The 16,564-nt window shown below is 58.0% G+C and overlaps 2 protein-coding genes across 2 annotated transcripts; both read right to left on the bottom strand.

Moving 5' to 3' along the window:
* INAFM1 (InaF motif containing 1) lies at nt 625-3,674 on the bottom strand. Its single transcript, XM_018062672.1, has 3 exons — nt 3,481-3,674; nt 3,048-3,097; nt 625-2,467 (listed from the first exon to the last, which is right to left on the bottom strand). Exon 3 carries the CDS (start codon nt 1,392-1,394, stop codon nt 957-959), a length of 438 nt encoding a protein of 145 aa, XP_017918161.1. The 5' UTR covers nt 1,395-2,467; nt 3,048-3,097; nt 3,481-3,674; the 3' UTR covers nt 625-956.
* Nucleotides 4,352-14,951, bottom strand: CCDC9 (coiled-coil domain containing 9). Its single transcript, XM_018062666.1, has 12 exons — nt 14,844-14,951; nt 13,204-13,277; nt 12,972-13,076; nt 11,134-11,229; nt 10,719-10,967; nt 9,023-9,106; nt 8,753-8,926; nt 8,031-8,212; nt 5,870-5,916; nt 5,615-5,747; nt 5,076-5,166; nt 4,352-4,983 (listed from the first exon to the last, which is right to left on the bottom strand). Exons 2-12 carry the CDS (start codon nt 13,204-13,206, stop codon nt 4,534-4,536), a joined length of 1,614 nt encoding a protein of 537 aa, XP_017918155.1. The 5' UTR covers nt 13,207-13,277; nt 14,844-14,951; the 3' UTR covers nt 4,352-4,533.

Raw genomic sequence — 16,564 nt, 5'->3', positions numbered from 1 at the left:
TTTAGCAGGACTCAGGTTGCTCTGCCTTGGTTTGCAGGCAACACTGCAGACCAGAGAGGCAGTACTAAGCTTCAAAGGCAGCTGGATGCTTTGATAGTTTCCTCTGTGATTTCCAGAGGGGTCCTACCACCACCCCTGTCCACGCTCATCTCTCAGCTCCCAGGAATGTGAACTCATGCTCTTTCAGCAGTATCCTGACTTCTCCAAATGATTTAGCTTCCGTTCTGGACACTGTAGTTATACAAATCACAATCCCCAGAAACCCAGTTCTCGCTGAGATCACCCCATCTCTTGTCTTGTCTCCTGTGCTATTACCGGAGGCCAGCCCTTTTCTCCCCTCCAGAGGCACTTGTCCTCTGCAAGCATGCAAAAACCTGCTTAGTCCTTCATACCGTCTGACCTTCAACTACCTTGTTGCGGATAAGCGTCTTCTCACCCCAACCCAGAAAATACACGATGGCGATGGAAGAAGAAAATGACACCACCACTATCCCCGCCCAGGGAAGGGGAAAACGCACACAGCCCACCCTGAGTGAGAGGCAATGCCCTGATGCCAGGAAGGGCTTGCCCTCACAATCTTGAGAGGGGAGGCCCCTCTGCAGACAACACGACAAACACCACGAGGCAGCTGGGGCTGGAGTTTATTGCAGGTGGATAGATGCACACGGAGGGAGAGGGTCAGGCTGAGAGCTCCGTGCACAGAATCCTACGGAGGGAGGAGCAGGAGGCAGTGATCAGTATGGGGTCTGCCTGGTGGAGGACCCGGCCTGAGGGCGGAGGAGCTGCGAGGATCGAGGACCAGAGCCGGCTCCCCTTCGCCCCCCATTCTTCAGGATGACAGCTCCGCAAACGCTAGTCATGCAGAGGGAGCCAGACACCAATTCGGAACCGGCGCATCCGCGGCGAGAGCGCCGGGCTCTCGAAGGCTGGCGGTCCATCTTGGGTGAAAAGGAAGGTTACCCAGGTCCTCGGCCCCCCGCGGCCTCCTGCGTCTTCCCCAGCGTCTGGCGGCTCGGGCGGCGGCGGCGGCTGGGGTCGCTGTAGCGGCGGCGGCGGCGGCTGCGCGGCAGCTCGAGCTGGGGTCTCGGCCCGCCAGGGGCTCCCAGGAGGCAAGCGACCGAGGCGGCGGCGGGCGCCGGGGCAGGCAGCGCACCCGCGCGGGCTCCGCACGGAGAGGACTGCGCGCTGGGCGGCGGGCCGGCTGGGGCTGCAGGGGGCCGCGTGGGAACCCAAATGAGACCGTAGTAGACAGCGAGCAACACGGCAGCCAACGAGACGCAGAGAAAGTAGGCGCAGACCGGGGCTAGGCGCAGCCAACGGCCCCGCGGGCCCTCGCTCAGCCCTGCGCCACCCGGGCTCTCGCCGCCGCCGCCCACGCAGCTCGTGCCCCGCATCCCCGCAGCCCACTCGGCCGGGAGCCACAGCCCGCACAGGGCCCGCCCCCCCCCCGGGGGACCGCCTCCGCGCTTAACTCTCCCCGTCCAACCCCGCCTCCGTCTGCGTGGCCACGCCCCCGCGTGGGCGGGCCTCCTGCGGGCTCTAATTCTCCCCCGCCCAACCACGCCCCCGCCAGCGTGGGCACGCCCCCGAACGGGCGGGCCTCTTCCGCGCTCCAAGCCCGCCCCCTCCTCAGCCTCCGGCCAAACACTAGCAAGCCAAGGCTTAACTACAGCATTCTGACCCCGCCCCAAGCATGCAATACCTTGCTTTTTCTCAAATGTTGGTCTCGGCCCAGCCGACTCCTACCAGGCTTCGGCGTTATACCCGCCCCGGAGCTTACCTCCGCTCTTTTCTCTCCTCTTCCCCGCGCCCTACCCATCCCCTTTCGGAACTCAGACTTCTCCCGGCATCTAGCTTCGCCGCTCCCTTGCCAAGCTCAAGCCTTTTAAGTCCTACCCCAGTTGTAATTTGCCTTTAGCCAAGTTAAACGCTACTCCAGCATTCGATTCCACTGTCTTCTCCCCCTACCCTCATCTATCTTCAATCCAGATTCCGCCTCTTTTCTCCTCCTCCACTCCACTAGTTTGAGCACCCCATTCTAAACCAAGCTCTCTGCTGCTGGCTGCGCCCCACACCAGCGTTAGGGATTCCCATCTAAATTTGCGCTGTGGTTCTACCTCACGTCCTAACACCTTTCCTTGTTTTAAACTCCATTAGAATGCGGGCCCCAAACATCCTAACCACGCCCCTCGTTGGACGCGCCTCTTCCTCCACATTTTGTCTTCAGATCTAAATTCAGACTCCGAAGCTCCAGCTCCGCCCTACAACCCAGTCACGCCCCCTCCCCATCTCCTCCCCCACCACCCTCAATTTCTCCCTCTCTAAAGCCATGGGGTCCAAAGTGGGCTCCGGGGAAGACAGAGCACAGCTCGAAGATCCAGACTAAGCCCCTCCTGCCGCCCCCTCCCCATCAAGGCGGGGAAGCGTCAGTCCCCTCCCAGCAGCATCTTCAGGAATTCGGGGAGGCCTGTGGGAGGGGGGAGGGAAGACGTATCAGGGGGGTGGAGGAAGAGCGAGCCCCTTCCTCCCGCCTCTGCCGCCATGGACAAGCCCGCCAAGCACAGCAACCCAGCCTGCCCCCGCCAGAAATACAGTTCAAAGGTTAGCGGAAGCACTGCGTTTAATAGGGACCAGTTCTGCGGCCGGGGAAATCAGGTCCTTCAAGAGTCACTGGTTATTAAGCCATGCCCCAGATGTAAGCTGCTGGAGGCGGAAAACGGCCCGGGAACTGGCACCTACACCCCCATGGCCTCCAAAAGTGGGTAACTCGGAGGTGTCTCAGCCACCCTGGTGCCACAGCGCCCCCTATTTGTGAGACTGGACTATTGCCCTGGCCCCACCCGGTTCACTATCCCTGGCTCCTCCCCCCGCCCTTACATTTAACCCTCTCCTGGCTGGAGTGGCGGAAGCTGAGGGTAGAGGAGCGAGGCGGCGGAAGGTTAGTGCAGAGCGCAGAGGCCGCAGTCGGCGGAGGCCGCAGTCGGCGGGCGCGGTCAGCGGGCGGCCCCCGGTGGCGAAGCGGCCGCCACCACTTTGCAGAAACGCACCCTCTGGAAGTCGGCGATCTCTGCCGTCTCTTGGCCCTCGGGGTCCGCCTCTGCGAAGAGAAGAGGCGGTCACCTGAGGGCAACTAACCCCGCCCCCCACCGCCGGCCCCCGGACACCCTAGCCCCGCCCCTCCGCCCCACCAAGCCTGGCTGCCGCCCACCCTGCGTTAAGCGATTTACGTCTCAGGCTCCTTTAATCCTCGGAGAGGATCTACGCAGACACACACCCCCGCAACAGATCCCTGTTTACAATCGAATACATAATCTGACAGAGCGAGATGGCAGTCACGTGACCCAAAGACAAAGCGCTTCGGGTACCCCGACCTCAGCCGCCATCCTAAACTCTCCTCTCATCCCAGCCTCACCCCCGCGGACATAAGCCAACCTCTAGCAAGCCTGCCCTACAGGATCTACCTCCACTTCCCTTGCCCACCTTCTGAGTCCTAACCAGGCCTTCCTTGGCTATGCCCCCAAGGCCTAACCCCTACTCCTTGGGAAGGTCGGAGGTCCACAACCCGGCTTCCGCCTGGTGGAGGTGGAGACTGGGTTCTGCCTGTTGCTCCAGGTCCGCTAGACTCCACAATTTTTACCCCAGTGTGTTATGTACTTCTATTCTAATTGACCCCATTTACTAATTTACACCTCAAAACTAACCACGCCCACAGCTAGATCCATTACTCCTCCCCAGTTCTTTATTTTTGACCGACTTGTATTTCAAATCCTGCTCTGAGCTCGTTATCAATGTAACCCACCCCCTTGTTTCTAGATTACTTTGCAGAACCCCTGGGGTAGCCCTCTACCTCCTAATCCCACCCTGGCTCCACCCCCTCACCCCCAAACACACTCAATTCCTAGTGGCTCGGCCTCCGGGAAGTCCTCCCTATAGCTCCACCCCCTTGACCCTGGATTCGTTCCCACCCAGCAGCCTAGCCCCTCCCCCGTTCCCCCCATCCCCGAGCCAGCAGCTACCCCACACCCATAATGGAGACGCATCCACTCCATTCTACTGCCCCCAAACTCTCCTCCCCTCAACCCAAGAGGAATCAGAAGGAAAGCCACCTCCACCACCCCAGCCACTCCCCCAACCTGGAGCTGCCTCAGACCCCTCCTCTTCAGCTTTCTGGGTTCCTGGGGCGCTGGGCCCACTCTCCAAGGAGGCAGGGGCTGGCTGGTCACCTCCTGGGGAAGGGGGAGGCCCAGTCAAGCCCATTCCCCTCCAAATACCGTGCCCCCCCTCCACCCAACCAAGATAGAAGGCTCTGGGGGAGTGAGAGGGGGTTTAAGGACACACGTGGGAAGTGTCATTTGAGGAAGTGATCTCTTTATTGGGGAGGGCACTCTGAATGGCTCAGGGCAGGGCAAGATCTGGGGGTGGGCCTTCTAGAGACAGGCATGGACTGTCCCCCCTAGCCACCAGGGCACACGGGGTCCCAGGGTCCTGAGGGTCCCCCATGCACCCCTCAAGCACACACACAAGCAGCCAGCTTCATGCATTTTCAAACGGCCAGGCCTCACCCGGAGAGACAGCATCTGCCGGGTGGGCGGTCCGGGGAGAATTCAGCTCCATCTCTTCACCCCAGTCGGACACAGGGTGGTGGCCCCCGGGGGGCGAGAAGGGGCTGGAAGGTGTGGCAGGGGCCTGGGGGAGCGGCAGGGGCTCTTCCGGCCTGGCGGGCTCTTTGTCACTGTGTTCCCTGGTGGGGCTCCCACTGGGGCCCCCGCTGGGGCCCCCACTGGGCTCAGCCTCCTGGTGTTGGTGATCTCCGGCTGGTTCCTCTTCCTCATCATCAGCCTCCTCTTCTTCCTCGATCTCCTCCTCCTCTTCATCCTCACTCACGTCTTCCCACTCCTCATCCTCCCCATCCTCCCCCTCATCCTCGCCCTCCTCGCCCTCATCCTCAGGAGGCCGATGGGCAGGGGCCAGGGTCTCAGGCAGCTGTGAGGAACACAAGGCAGGTCAGGGAGAGGCTGCAGGCCCCAGGCACCCCCACACCATGCTGCCTGCCGGGAGCCGACAGCCCGCCCTACCTGCGTGGGCGCTTCCTTGGGGAGAGCAGGTTGCAGGGGCTCGGGAGCTGCGGACACAGCCTCCTTCGTCTCCCAGCGGTCATCGTGGTCACTGGAGGGGACAGAGGAAAGGAATAAAGCCCAGATGAACAGGAGGAAGGGGCTTCCCACCCCAGGCTCGACCTCAGACACAGAGCTACAAAATTCAACAGGTGGAGAGAGCGGGTCTTTGGGATTTCCAGACAAGGAGCCGGCAGGCTAGAGCACCGAGGAGGAAACAGGGCGTGTCCCGGGTGTCAGAGGTGACCAGGCAGAGAGGGGCCAGGTGGGCAGAAGAGACAGGTGGGAGGGCAGGAGGGGACAGATGAGGGTAAAGTGACAGCCAGGCCCCGATGCCCCCGAAACCAAGTGCCTGACCCACAGGAGACAAGTGCCCGAGAGACAGACAGGGCGAAGAAAGGACAGAAATATCCCCCAAACCCACAAGCCAGAGAACCACCAGGGGTAGGGCCACACAGTCCTGCTGGGGTTGTGCATGTGCAAGGCGAAGGGGCCCCCACCTGTAGGCACGGGGCGCTGCCTTAGGCTGGGGTCGGCTGCTCTTCTTCTTTCTGCGGCTGACCTCAGTTTTGTGCTGGGACAGGAACTCCCTGAAAGTGGGGGGCTTGGGGGGCCGGGCCCAAGCCTGGTCATCTGCAATAAAACCCAGGGGAAGCCGGGGGTAGAGAGCACGGTATAAGCTATCCCCACCCCACCCTGCCCCAACCCCCCCAGCCTAGCCAGCTGCCTCACCCTACCCAAGAATTCCCACTCACCATAGCGGTGGGATGGTTCCAGGGCCACAGCTGGGCCATCCTTGAACCTAGGGAAAAAGAAAAGGGTGAGCAGGCAGCTGGTCACACAGGGAGAACAGGTAGGGCGGAAGAGTCATTGGGGGAGGTGGGGGCCACGGTTAGAAATCAAGATCACAGACCACATGGTCGTCAACCCAGATGGGGGAGAAAGCTCAGGATCAGGTGAAAGACAAAAGGCACGTGTGACGTGGCAGTACAAACAGAGAAAAACGATCAGTATTTGACAGCAATTCCCCACCTCAATAAGAACGTGCAAGTTCAGCATCCCCAGCTTCCTGTCCAGCCTCAGCCCCATCACTCTCTCTCACCTCCCGAGCTTAGCAAATTCTCCTACCACGGAGGTCCTGCCTCATGACCTTTGCACATGCTGCTCCTGGGGCTCGCTTCCTCCGATCTCTCCGGGGCCCACTCCGTTACCTCCTTCAGGCCTCAACTTAGAGGCCTTCCTAACCTTTCCAATCACGTATTATTACATACATTGTGTTGTGTGCTAAGTTGCTTCAGTCATGTCCAACTCTCTGCAACCCCATGGACTGCAGCCCACCAGGCTCCACTGTCCATGGGATTCTCCAGGCAAGAATACTGGAGTGGGTTGCCATGCCCTCCTTCAGGGGGTCTTCCTGACCCAGGGATTGAATCCTCATCTCATATGTCTCCTGCATTGGCAGGTGGGTTCTTTACCACTACCGCCACCTGGGAAGCCCAATTCCATACATTATCTAGGTCTAACACAGTAGCCTCAAATGTGACATTAGCTCTATTCACTGCACAATTTGCACTATTCAATGCAAACGCGGGACTTGCTGCAGGCTGCTGTGGGGACGTAAGAGGACTTTCTCAGTCTTAAGCCCAAGAACATCTCCACAAAAGCTCACCTGCCTCCCCCTCAGAAACATCAGCTACGGATATCTGTGCAAAATGTTTCTCACGCTGGCAAAGGCTTAGCTCACAATTCAAAAATAAATGCTCCGACCTCCAGGCACACAGACAAGATCCTCTTTCTTTAGCCAGCACTGTGGCAAAGGACAGAGGATGATGTAAAAACGACAGCTGTCCATCTTAAGATTGCCATTCAGCAGGTCTTCCAGAATCTTCTCCACCTTTGCTATGGCAGTTAGCCCTCCTGTGGATGATGCCTTCGCTTTAAGTTTGACTAATGGGATGTTTCCTGGGACCCGAAAGGCGACAGAGTCAGACCTGAGAATAATAATGCCACCGGGATAAGGTGCTTGGGTAGGTGGGGGACATGGTTAGAGGGATGAAGGGAGGATGCCAAGGGGTCATTGCTACAATTCTTCATGCCCTCCCTGCATGAGAACTCACATCCGCACCCTTGGCTGTAGAATCACTGCAGTACTACAGAGTTGACAGAGTGGAATTTCCTGCCGCAGCAAGGTGGGGTCTGCTGGCTAACAGACGGGGAAGTGTCTCACTCTCCCTCCTGCACATCTGCCAGTACCGTGGCCAGCGCTTCCCCCAGCAGCCCCTTCCCTCAGCGCAAACCCCAGAATGTGCACGTGCAGGGCGGAAGTGAGTTCAACCCCAGCTGGACCCACAGCTTCCAGTCCAGCCTGAATCAGCCCAACTTAGAAGACCAGTGAGCACAGGAGAAAGAAATGTTTCGGGACTTCCCTGGAGGTCCAGTGGTTAAGAATCCACCTTCCAGGACAGAGGATTTGGGCTCAATCCCTGGTAGGGCAAGCTAAGACCCTACAGGCCTTGGAGCAACTAAGCCTGCTTGCCACAAGAGCTGAGCCCAGGCACCCTGGAGCCTGCAGGTCGCAATGAAGAGCCTGCACATCATAACTAAGTCCCGACGCAGCCAATACATAAATAAATAAATGGTTGTAAAAAACTGCATGGCTGAGTCCTTTTGCTGTTCACCTGAAACTATTACAACATCTGTTATTACACTGGCTATACCCTAACACAAAATACTTTAGCTGTTTAAAAAAGGAAAAAGAAACGCTTTTCTGTGCCCTGACACTTGGCGATGCTTACACAGTGTTACCTAGCTCGTGCTAACTGATACACAGGATGAGAAACCCGAGACAGGCCAAGGAGCCAGAGGTCAGGGCCAAGGTCGAGGAGCCCCACAGGCGCGGACAGGGCAGAGACTCACATGCCATCTGTCTTCTCGGCGTCCCACTCCCGCCGCCACTGGCCGGTGGGCTTGCGGTGCCTCTGCAGCCGCTCCTGGTCGATCTTCTCCCGCTCTTGCTTCCAGCGCAGGTACTCGGACCGCTCTCGGCCCGTCATGGAGAGCGTCATGTCCCCGGCGCCGCGCAGGCCGGCCCGGCGGCCCTGCCCCAAGCAGATGGGTAGTCAGGGCTCCGCCCACCACTCTCGCCTGGCACCCCTTCCCTGAGGCCTTCTAAGCTCCTGGGTAGAGCCCGTGGCTCAAGGTCACAGGAAAAGGTGGTGACAGGGTGGAGATCAAAGCCATATCTGCTCACGTGGCACCTTAGAGAAGCCATGCCAGATCCTTCTCTATTCTCAGTGTCCTCACGTGGCTGGGCTGGAGCCTTCTTCCCAACATTCAGCATTATCTGACATCTTATTACATGGCCACTGATTTAGCCCCAGCACCCTAGACAGTGCCTGGCCCCCGGCCGGTACCCAGTAAACATCACTAACGTTAGTAAGGAGGAAAATCACACCAAAACAGATCATAAAGCTACAAAAAGGAGTATGGCTCTGGGGCAACCATCAACTGGAGGGAAGCCTGAGCGCAGGGCTGCAGCCTCTTCCTGCTCTGCGCCCCGCATTCAACATACATCCCTCCCCGTGGAACCCAGAGACCGGCTGCTGGGCGGCAGTCGTGGCCCAGCCGGCCGCACCCACCTGCCGCTCCTGCTCGAGGCCGTAGCGCACCCGCTCGAAGTCAGGGCCCCCCCAGTTGCGCCCGTGCCTGCGGCTGCCTTCCCGGCGGTCCCGCTCAGGCTCCTCCAAGGGCCCACTGCGTCGCCGGGGGTCGTCCAGGAAGTTCCGCACCGGGTTGGGCTCCAGCACGCCTTCCTGCGGGCATGCGGAGTTGGTCGGGGGTTGGGGTGTTGGAGCGCTCCCCCACCCGGCAGCTCCACCCCACCGCCAGGGGGCGCCCGTGGCACTGACCCGCTGGTTGCGCTCGTACTCTGCAATCTTCTCCATCTCCTCGTTCATCTTCTCGATGTTCTGCTTCCGCCGCTCCTCCCACTCCTTGTTGGGGGGAGGAGGGCAGGACAGAGACAGACACACAGGGCGTCAGAACGAACCACTCAACCTGAGCGTTCGTCACCATCTGAGGCTCTCTCCTTAGACCTGTTATGCAAGAAGCCCCTGGCTGGCACCTGGCCACTGGCTCTCTGCACGTCCTGTCAACAGTTAACCAGTAAGCGGGGCTCCAGGTGCCTAGACTTTTTCTGCAAATACAGTGTATGCTGAACACCCACCTTCCTTCTACGGTCCGGAATTTGGATGTGTACGAGGCAGAGGGGACCTATGTGACCAGCCTCAGATAAGAAGCCTGGGTACTAGCTCTCTAATGAGTCCCCAGTAGAAGAACTTTGACATATGTTGTCAATGAACAATTAAGTGCAGCCTGTGTGTCTTTGGGCTTCCCTGGTAGCTCATTGGTGAAGAATCTGCCTGCCAACGCAGGAGACACAGGTTTGATCCCTGGGTGGGGAAGATCCCCTGGAGTAGGAAATGGCAACCCACTCCAGTATTCTTGCCTGGAAAATCCCATGGACAGAGGAGCCTGGTGGGCTACAGCCTACGGGGTCGCAGAGTCAGACACAACTTAGTGATTAAACAACAATTTGTGTCTCCACTGGACGCAGACTCTTGGAAGCTAGCACCTGGTATCCTCCAGACTCTGGCTCGTGGGCCATTTTGCTTTCTATTCTTTCCCTGTAATAAATTTCAGTTGTTAATCCTTCTGGCAAAATGCTGAGCCTGGCAGAGGGGTTGGGGACCCCTCAACGGCTGCCACAGTAACAACTTGACAAATGGCCAGGTGACCCCCACCATCCATTCTCCTCCCTTTCTTAGGTAACAATTCCCCCCACCCTGGGTGGTAACAGAATTTTAGATGAGCATGTGCCCAAGATGCTGGGAACACTTGCATTTCCAAGACTCAGCATACAAGAGAGAAATAAACTTGCATTTGATTAATGCCATGGCACTTTGGGGTCTTTCTAAACATCCTTAAGCAACATACATTGAGCACTTAATCTGAGGATTTCTATGCCTCATGTCATACGATGCTTATGAAAACCTTTAAACCTGATTTTCATTCCTACTTAAGAGCGAGAACTGGAATCTCCTAGAGGGGAATTGAGCTGCCCAAGGACAGGGAACTCATAGAAAGTTGTCCCCTAAGTCACCACTCTGCTAATCTGCGTGGTGGGGTGCGGAGAGCAGGTACAGTAAGAACCTCACTGCTCCCTACCAACTAATTCAGGGAATGACACAGAGAGAGCATGTGTGCATGCACACACGAATGAGGAAAGCACGCATGCTGGACAGAACCCACCAGATACCGTCAAAAAGAGACAAAGGGAAGGGAAGGCAGATGACCAAGCACACAGCAGAGCGCAAAACGGGAGGCAGAAAGAGACAGGGAGAGTACCCACAGCGCTGGTCTAGGGGAGAGAAGAAAGGGAAAGAGATGAAAAAGAGCTGGAGCGAGGGTCCAAAAAAGAAAACAGAGACAGTAAACGACGGATGAAGGATAAAACCCCTTTGAGGGCAGAACAGAAAGAGCAACAGGACACCACTGAGGCTCCCCAACAGACTTCAGGCAGACGTCAGCACCTTCGGCTCCTACCTTGGATTTGCGGTCGGCAATCGAGGCATCGCCACCTCCAGAGAGATGAGGGGACCCCCTGCCCCGACCCCTCCGGCCGCGGCCCCCAGCGCCTCCCCGAGGCTGCTCCCCGGGACTGTCTTCCCAGCTGCGGGATGTCCGGCCCATGCCTGCCCGGCCTCCGTGCTGAGGGGGGGTCCGGCCTCCCTTGCTGACCCCTGGAGGCCGAGGGGTTCCTGGAGACCTCCGGGAAGGACCCAGGTTCTTCTCCTGGAAAGGGGGGAAGGGGGCAAGGTCACTGGGGCAGGGAGACCAGGACACCGCAGGCCCAGAGGGTGGCTGCCAGGGTCGAGGCCTGGGGCAGCAGGGAAGGCTCGTAGGTCTCACAACCCCCCCCCACCCGTCCTCGCGAGGCCCACCCTGGCGTGGAGCTCACCACTGCCACATTCTCCTTCTCCACCGAGCGGCCCTTCCGGGGACCTGTCACTGCTACTCCCTCCAGTTCAGCTTTCTTCCGATCCTCCTCAATCTCCTGGGAGATCAGAGAGAGCAGCCATCAGGGGTCCTGTGTACCGGCCAGATGCCCACAATCCCCTGAATATCCCCAAGTCGGCCCCAGCGCAGACCTCTGTCTGGAGCTCTAGACAAGAAACCCGGTCACTTCTTCCCTCTAAGTGCACCAGGCGGTTCCCCTGCTCAGACCCTCTGAGCCAGAGTCAAAGGCTCCCCCACAGCCAATGGGGCTCCACAGGGTGCGGTCTCGTTACCATCCCATCCTCACCTCCCACTCTCTCCTCTCGCTCACTGTGACCCTCTCACTGTACCTGGAACATACCAGGTTCAAACCTGCCTCAGGGCCTTTGCACCTGCTGCTCCCTTTGCCAGAAATGCCCCTTCTCCATAGATTCTCCAGTCCCCCACCTCCTGCAGGCCTCTGCTCAAAGGTCCCGTTCTCAGGAAGGCCTTCCCTGACCAGCTCGCCTGCCACTCTCCACGCACCACCCCACCCTCCCCCCGCCCCTTCCACAACAGGATATTATGTCTATTTTGCTTCTTATCTGGTTCCTCCCCATAACACAGTCTACTCTGGGTCAGGGATATCTGTCTGCTTTGTTCACTGATATATATCCCAAGCCTGGAACACTGCCTGGCACACAACAGAGGCTCAACATCCTTTTTTTTTTTTTTAAATGAATGAATTCATGAAGAATGAACAGATGAAACCTACTCCTCCTCCTATCTCAGGGACAGCCCCAACACCTACTCTGGCACCTGTGACAGGGACCTGGGCCTCATCCTGGATCCTCTCCTCACCTCCTGCCACCGCCCATCAGTCACTGAGTCCCTCCCAACAGCCCTGTCCCAGGCCAGGCACCTCCTCTCCCTACGGCCCCCCACCCCTCGCCCCCTGCGAAGTCCCTGCCCCAGTATCCTGTCTCCAGTGTCCTCTCCTCCCATCTTCCACCACACAGCAACCAAAGGAGTCGTCCTACAAACCTATCCTGACCTGGCCCCACTTCCACTCAAAGCCCTCGATGGCTCCCCAGTGTCCTTAGGGAAAAGTCCAAACTCTTAGCCTTATGGCCTGCACGGCCAGGCCCCAGCGGGTCTCTGCAGGTCAATATCCTCCATCTGACCCTCCAACTTTAAGCTCCAAGTTTCTGCACAAACTGTCCCCTCTGTGCGGAGTGTTCTGCTCTCCTTTTCAGCTAGCTGGGACTTCCCTGCTGGTCTAGTGGTTAGGAGCCCCTGCTCCACTTCCATGGGCCTGGGTTCAGTCCCTAGTCAGGGAACTAAGACCCCCACAAGACATGCGGTGCAGCAAAAAAAAAAAGACCGGCTAACATCTACTCACCTTTCGAGTCTCAGAATCCCCTCCTCCAGGAAGTCCTCCTTAATATCCCCCAGGCTGGGTGAAGAGCCCCACCTGGGCTCTCACAGAACCCTGAGCTCCTCCATCCCAGGCTGGCCCACTTGCTCATCACTGACTGAAGCCATGGCTGGGCCCCTACTGGCCTGTGAGCCCTGGAAAGGCAGGCCCGGGGTCCCCTCCATCACCGCTGCCGCCCCAGTGCCACTAAGCAATGGGCCCTGATGAATACTTGTGAAGAACAAACCAATGATGGAATGAAAGGAGGAATCCCAGGCTAAGACCCTCGGCTTTTACCCTGACAGTGATGAGGAGTCATGAAAAGGTTTTAAGGAAGGAGAGGTGAGGGAAACTCACTGCGGGGAGGAGAGGGGATGGGGTCTCCCAGGGTGGGGCTAGGGCACCTGGTAGCGCCGGATGAGGGCCTCATTCTTCCGCCGAAGAGCCTCGATCCTCTTGTCCAGCTCAGCATCCTTCTCCTCCTTCGATTTCAGATCCAGTGTGGCTGACTGAGAGGGGCGGACAGTTAAGAGGCTGGAAACCTCTACCTGCCCCAGGGTCTGCGGGCCGAGAACCTCTCCTCCCAAGCCCCCTGCCCCAAAGCTCAGATCTCAAAGACCCCACTTTTCTTCTCACCATTCCACTGGCAGAGTGGGGCCTCGGTCCCAGCAAACCTCCCCTGCAGAATCTGGACACAGCACTGGGGGCTCCTGAGGGCAGAGGGAACAGAAGCACTAAGGCCAATGGCGCCACTCAATCTGTCTCTTCCTGTTCCAGACTGGGGGCTCCTCAAACGTGCACACACACCCCTTCACTCCAACACACACACACACACACACACACACACACACTCACTCCAAAGGAATTCTCGCCCAGTCTCTCTTCTTGAAGCCCCTCTTCTAGTCCACCCCCTACCAAGAAAAGTTTAGACTCAGTACTCTCAAGAGGGTTTTGGACCCATCTATTCTTCTGTAAACAATGTAGTCACACACACCCTGGGAAAGTTCTGGGCCCGCCCCACCACTTAGGGAAACACCCCACACTGCTCCCTTTAAAATGAAAATCCTAGTTCAGTCTCCACACCCCTGTGCTGGGAGTTTAAAACCCAGGCCTCTACCCCAAGAGAACTTTAGGATGAGCCTCTCCCACGACCTGCGCAATAAAGTCCGACTCCCCCTGCTCAATCTGGTGCTGCTTACATCCCGTTTAATAATCTACACCTAACACTTCCCCAGGAATTTCAGCGACGTCTTATAACCCAACACTCAAAAAATAGTCCGAGCCCCATTCCTATTCGTTGCCCCTACCCTCAGGGATATTAAAGCCCCGCCCCCAGCACCCCAACAAAGATTCCTCCAACAGACCCAGGCTTCCCGGGTCTGGTTTGGCCTCCTGGGTGAAGAGCCTCCCCGCCCAGGCGCAGACAAAACCGCCCCGCCCTCACGCGGCTTTCTAGGGAAAGGCTCCAGCCTCCACCCGGTCCGGAACGCCACAGCCCAGCCCCGAAGAGAGGCAAACTTTCCGGCCCCGCCTTTCCCGCCAAACCTCTGACCCCGCCCACACGCGCGTCACTAACCCCACCCCCTTCCGGCGTCCGACGGCCCCGGCCAACTTCCTGGCCCCGCCCACAGGAGCCCCAGGCAGCAGCCTAAGCCCGCCCCCTCCTCCTCGCCTTCTGGCACCGGTCCCGCCCCCGGCTCACCAGCCAACACTTTGGCCCCGCCTCCGATTTGCTAAGCCCAGCCTCTGGTCACGCCCCTGGCTCCGCCCCCGCCCCGCCCGTCAGTGTCTGGTCCCGTACCTAGAGCCCCTAAATTCTGGTTTAGCGGCCCGATTCCTGCGAAACTTTTTGGCTCCGCCCTACCGGCGCCTGGCCCCGCCCCGACCCTCAGGTCAGCCCCTGGCCCCGCCCCTGACTTCCTGGACCCACTTCCAGGACACGCGAAACTTTCCGGCCCCGCCCCTAGTCCTCAGGGTAATATTTGGCCCCGCCCCCAGCCCCAGCATAACTTTTTTCGGGCCCTCCCCAGCTGCCCACCAAAGCTCCGGATGCGTCCGGAGCCCGGCCCACCCAGGCCCTGCCCCGCCGACGGCCCGCCCCCTCAGCACCCTTCTAGCTTCCCATGTGGGCGTCCAGTCCCCGCCCCCCGCGGAGTACTCTGACCCCGCCCCCGCGGGCGGCGGGCTACCCTGCCAGCGCCGGCGCCCGCTCCCCCCACGTGGGGCGTCAGGCCCCGCCCTCTCCGGGCGCGCTCCCGGCCCCCTCCCCCGGTCACCTGTCCCGGAGACCCCGCGGCGTCCGCGACTCCGGCTCCGTCGGCCTCCGCGTCTGCAGCTCCCGGGCCACGCGCGTCACTTCCGGCCTGCACCACGTGAAGAAGGGAACTAAAGCGGGTTACTTCCGGTCTTGCAGGCCTGTTTCCGGGAACCTTAAAGGCGCGGCGCTCCTCCCCGCCAACACCCCCATCCTCCCAACCCCCCACGCCGGGTGGAGGCGGGAGTGGGTTGAGCGGGCGCACGGAGTGTTCTGCAAGCTTGTTCTACTGTCATCTACCTGAATGACCTCCTTCCAGGGAAAGGAAACACCATCCTCTCTCTGGTCTCCATTTGCGTCTCCTCTTTCCTGGTTCCTACAAGTAGGTGCCGGGCGCTGGACTGACTCTTGGAAGCCTGACCTGCCAGCTTGTGCTGGGAGGTGGGCGGGAGTCCCCCACCCTCCTGCCAGTGAAACTTTATAGTTAGTTGTAGGAGCTCACAGTTTTCAATGGAAAGAATCTCTTCTTCCTCTGAATCAGCATTGAGTGCCAGCTCTGTTCTGGGGGGATAGGGAAGTGGGGGTTAAGGTGATGAACAAGGCAGACCGCATCCCTGGACTCTTGAGGGAAGGCACAAGTACATGTGAAATGACAGAAAACAGAACTGTGGGGATTCTTGTGAGAGAGATGAGGCTAGACTGAGAGGGGGTGGCTGTCCAGGCAGGTGACACAGCCTGTGCAAAGGCCCTGTGGTGAGTGAACTGGTGCTTCTAGGGAACTGGAAGATGCTCAGAGGAGGATCTACTGGGTTTTCTACAGAGTCAAGAGGGTTACATACATTAAACAAAGCTTAGACATAATTTACCTATTGTTACAAGTGACGATAAATGCTATGGAACACCCTTACAGGAGGTGATGACAGTTGTAAGTGAGCAGACCAGATTTCCTGAGATTGCTGATGAATTTAGTTTGTGGTCTAAAACATGGGAAGGGAAAATACCTGGCAATGCACTGCCCCTATATGGTTATCATTAACAGCCTTTCAGAGACCTTCTCTACACATACAATTTAATTCTCTTAAAATCCCCCAAGAATTCCCTGGTGGGCCAGTGGGTAGGGCTGGGTGCTTTCACAGATGGGGCCCACGTTCAATCTCTGATCAGAAACTAAGATCCCACAAGCCTCAAGGCACAGACACAGAAATAAATAGATAAGTAAAAATTTTTCAAATGCCTACCAAAATCACTGCATCACCGGCTTCAATCATGTATTCAGTTTTGCCTCTTTGAGGTCTTCCTTGAAACCACTCGTTTGAAAATTTCGAAACCTCCCATGCTTTTCTCTTTCAGTTTTATGTCTCCATCTTACTGTTTACCCTCTAAACTACCGTGTTTCACTTTATTCTCTTGCTGTTCGGCCTCTTAAGTCATGTCCGACTCTTCAACTCCGTGGACTGCAGCACTCCAGGCTTCCCTGTCCTTCACTGTCTCCTGGAGTTTGCTGAAACTCATATCTGTTGAATCACTGATGCCATCCAACCATCTCATCCTCTGTCACCTTCTTCTCCTTCTGCCTCCAATCTTTCCCAGCATCAGGGTTTTTTTTCCAGTGAGTCAGTTCCTTGCATCAGGTGGCCAAAGAGTTGGCGCTTCAGCTTCAGCATCAATCCTTCCAGTGAATACTGAAGGTTGATTTCCTGTAGGATTGACTGTTTACTGACTTTTTCTCAACTATATTGTCTG

The sequence above is a fragment of the Capra hircus genome, chromosome 18 (assembly GCF_001704415.2).
Source record: "Capra hircus breed San Clemente chromosome 18, ASM170441v1, whole genome shotgun sequence".
NCBI lineage: Eukaryota > Metazoa > Chordata > Mammalia > Artiodactyla > Bovidae > Capra > Capra hircus.
Note: the sequence above shows the minus strand (reverse complement) of the source record. Positions and strands in the feature narration are given on the sequence as shown.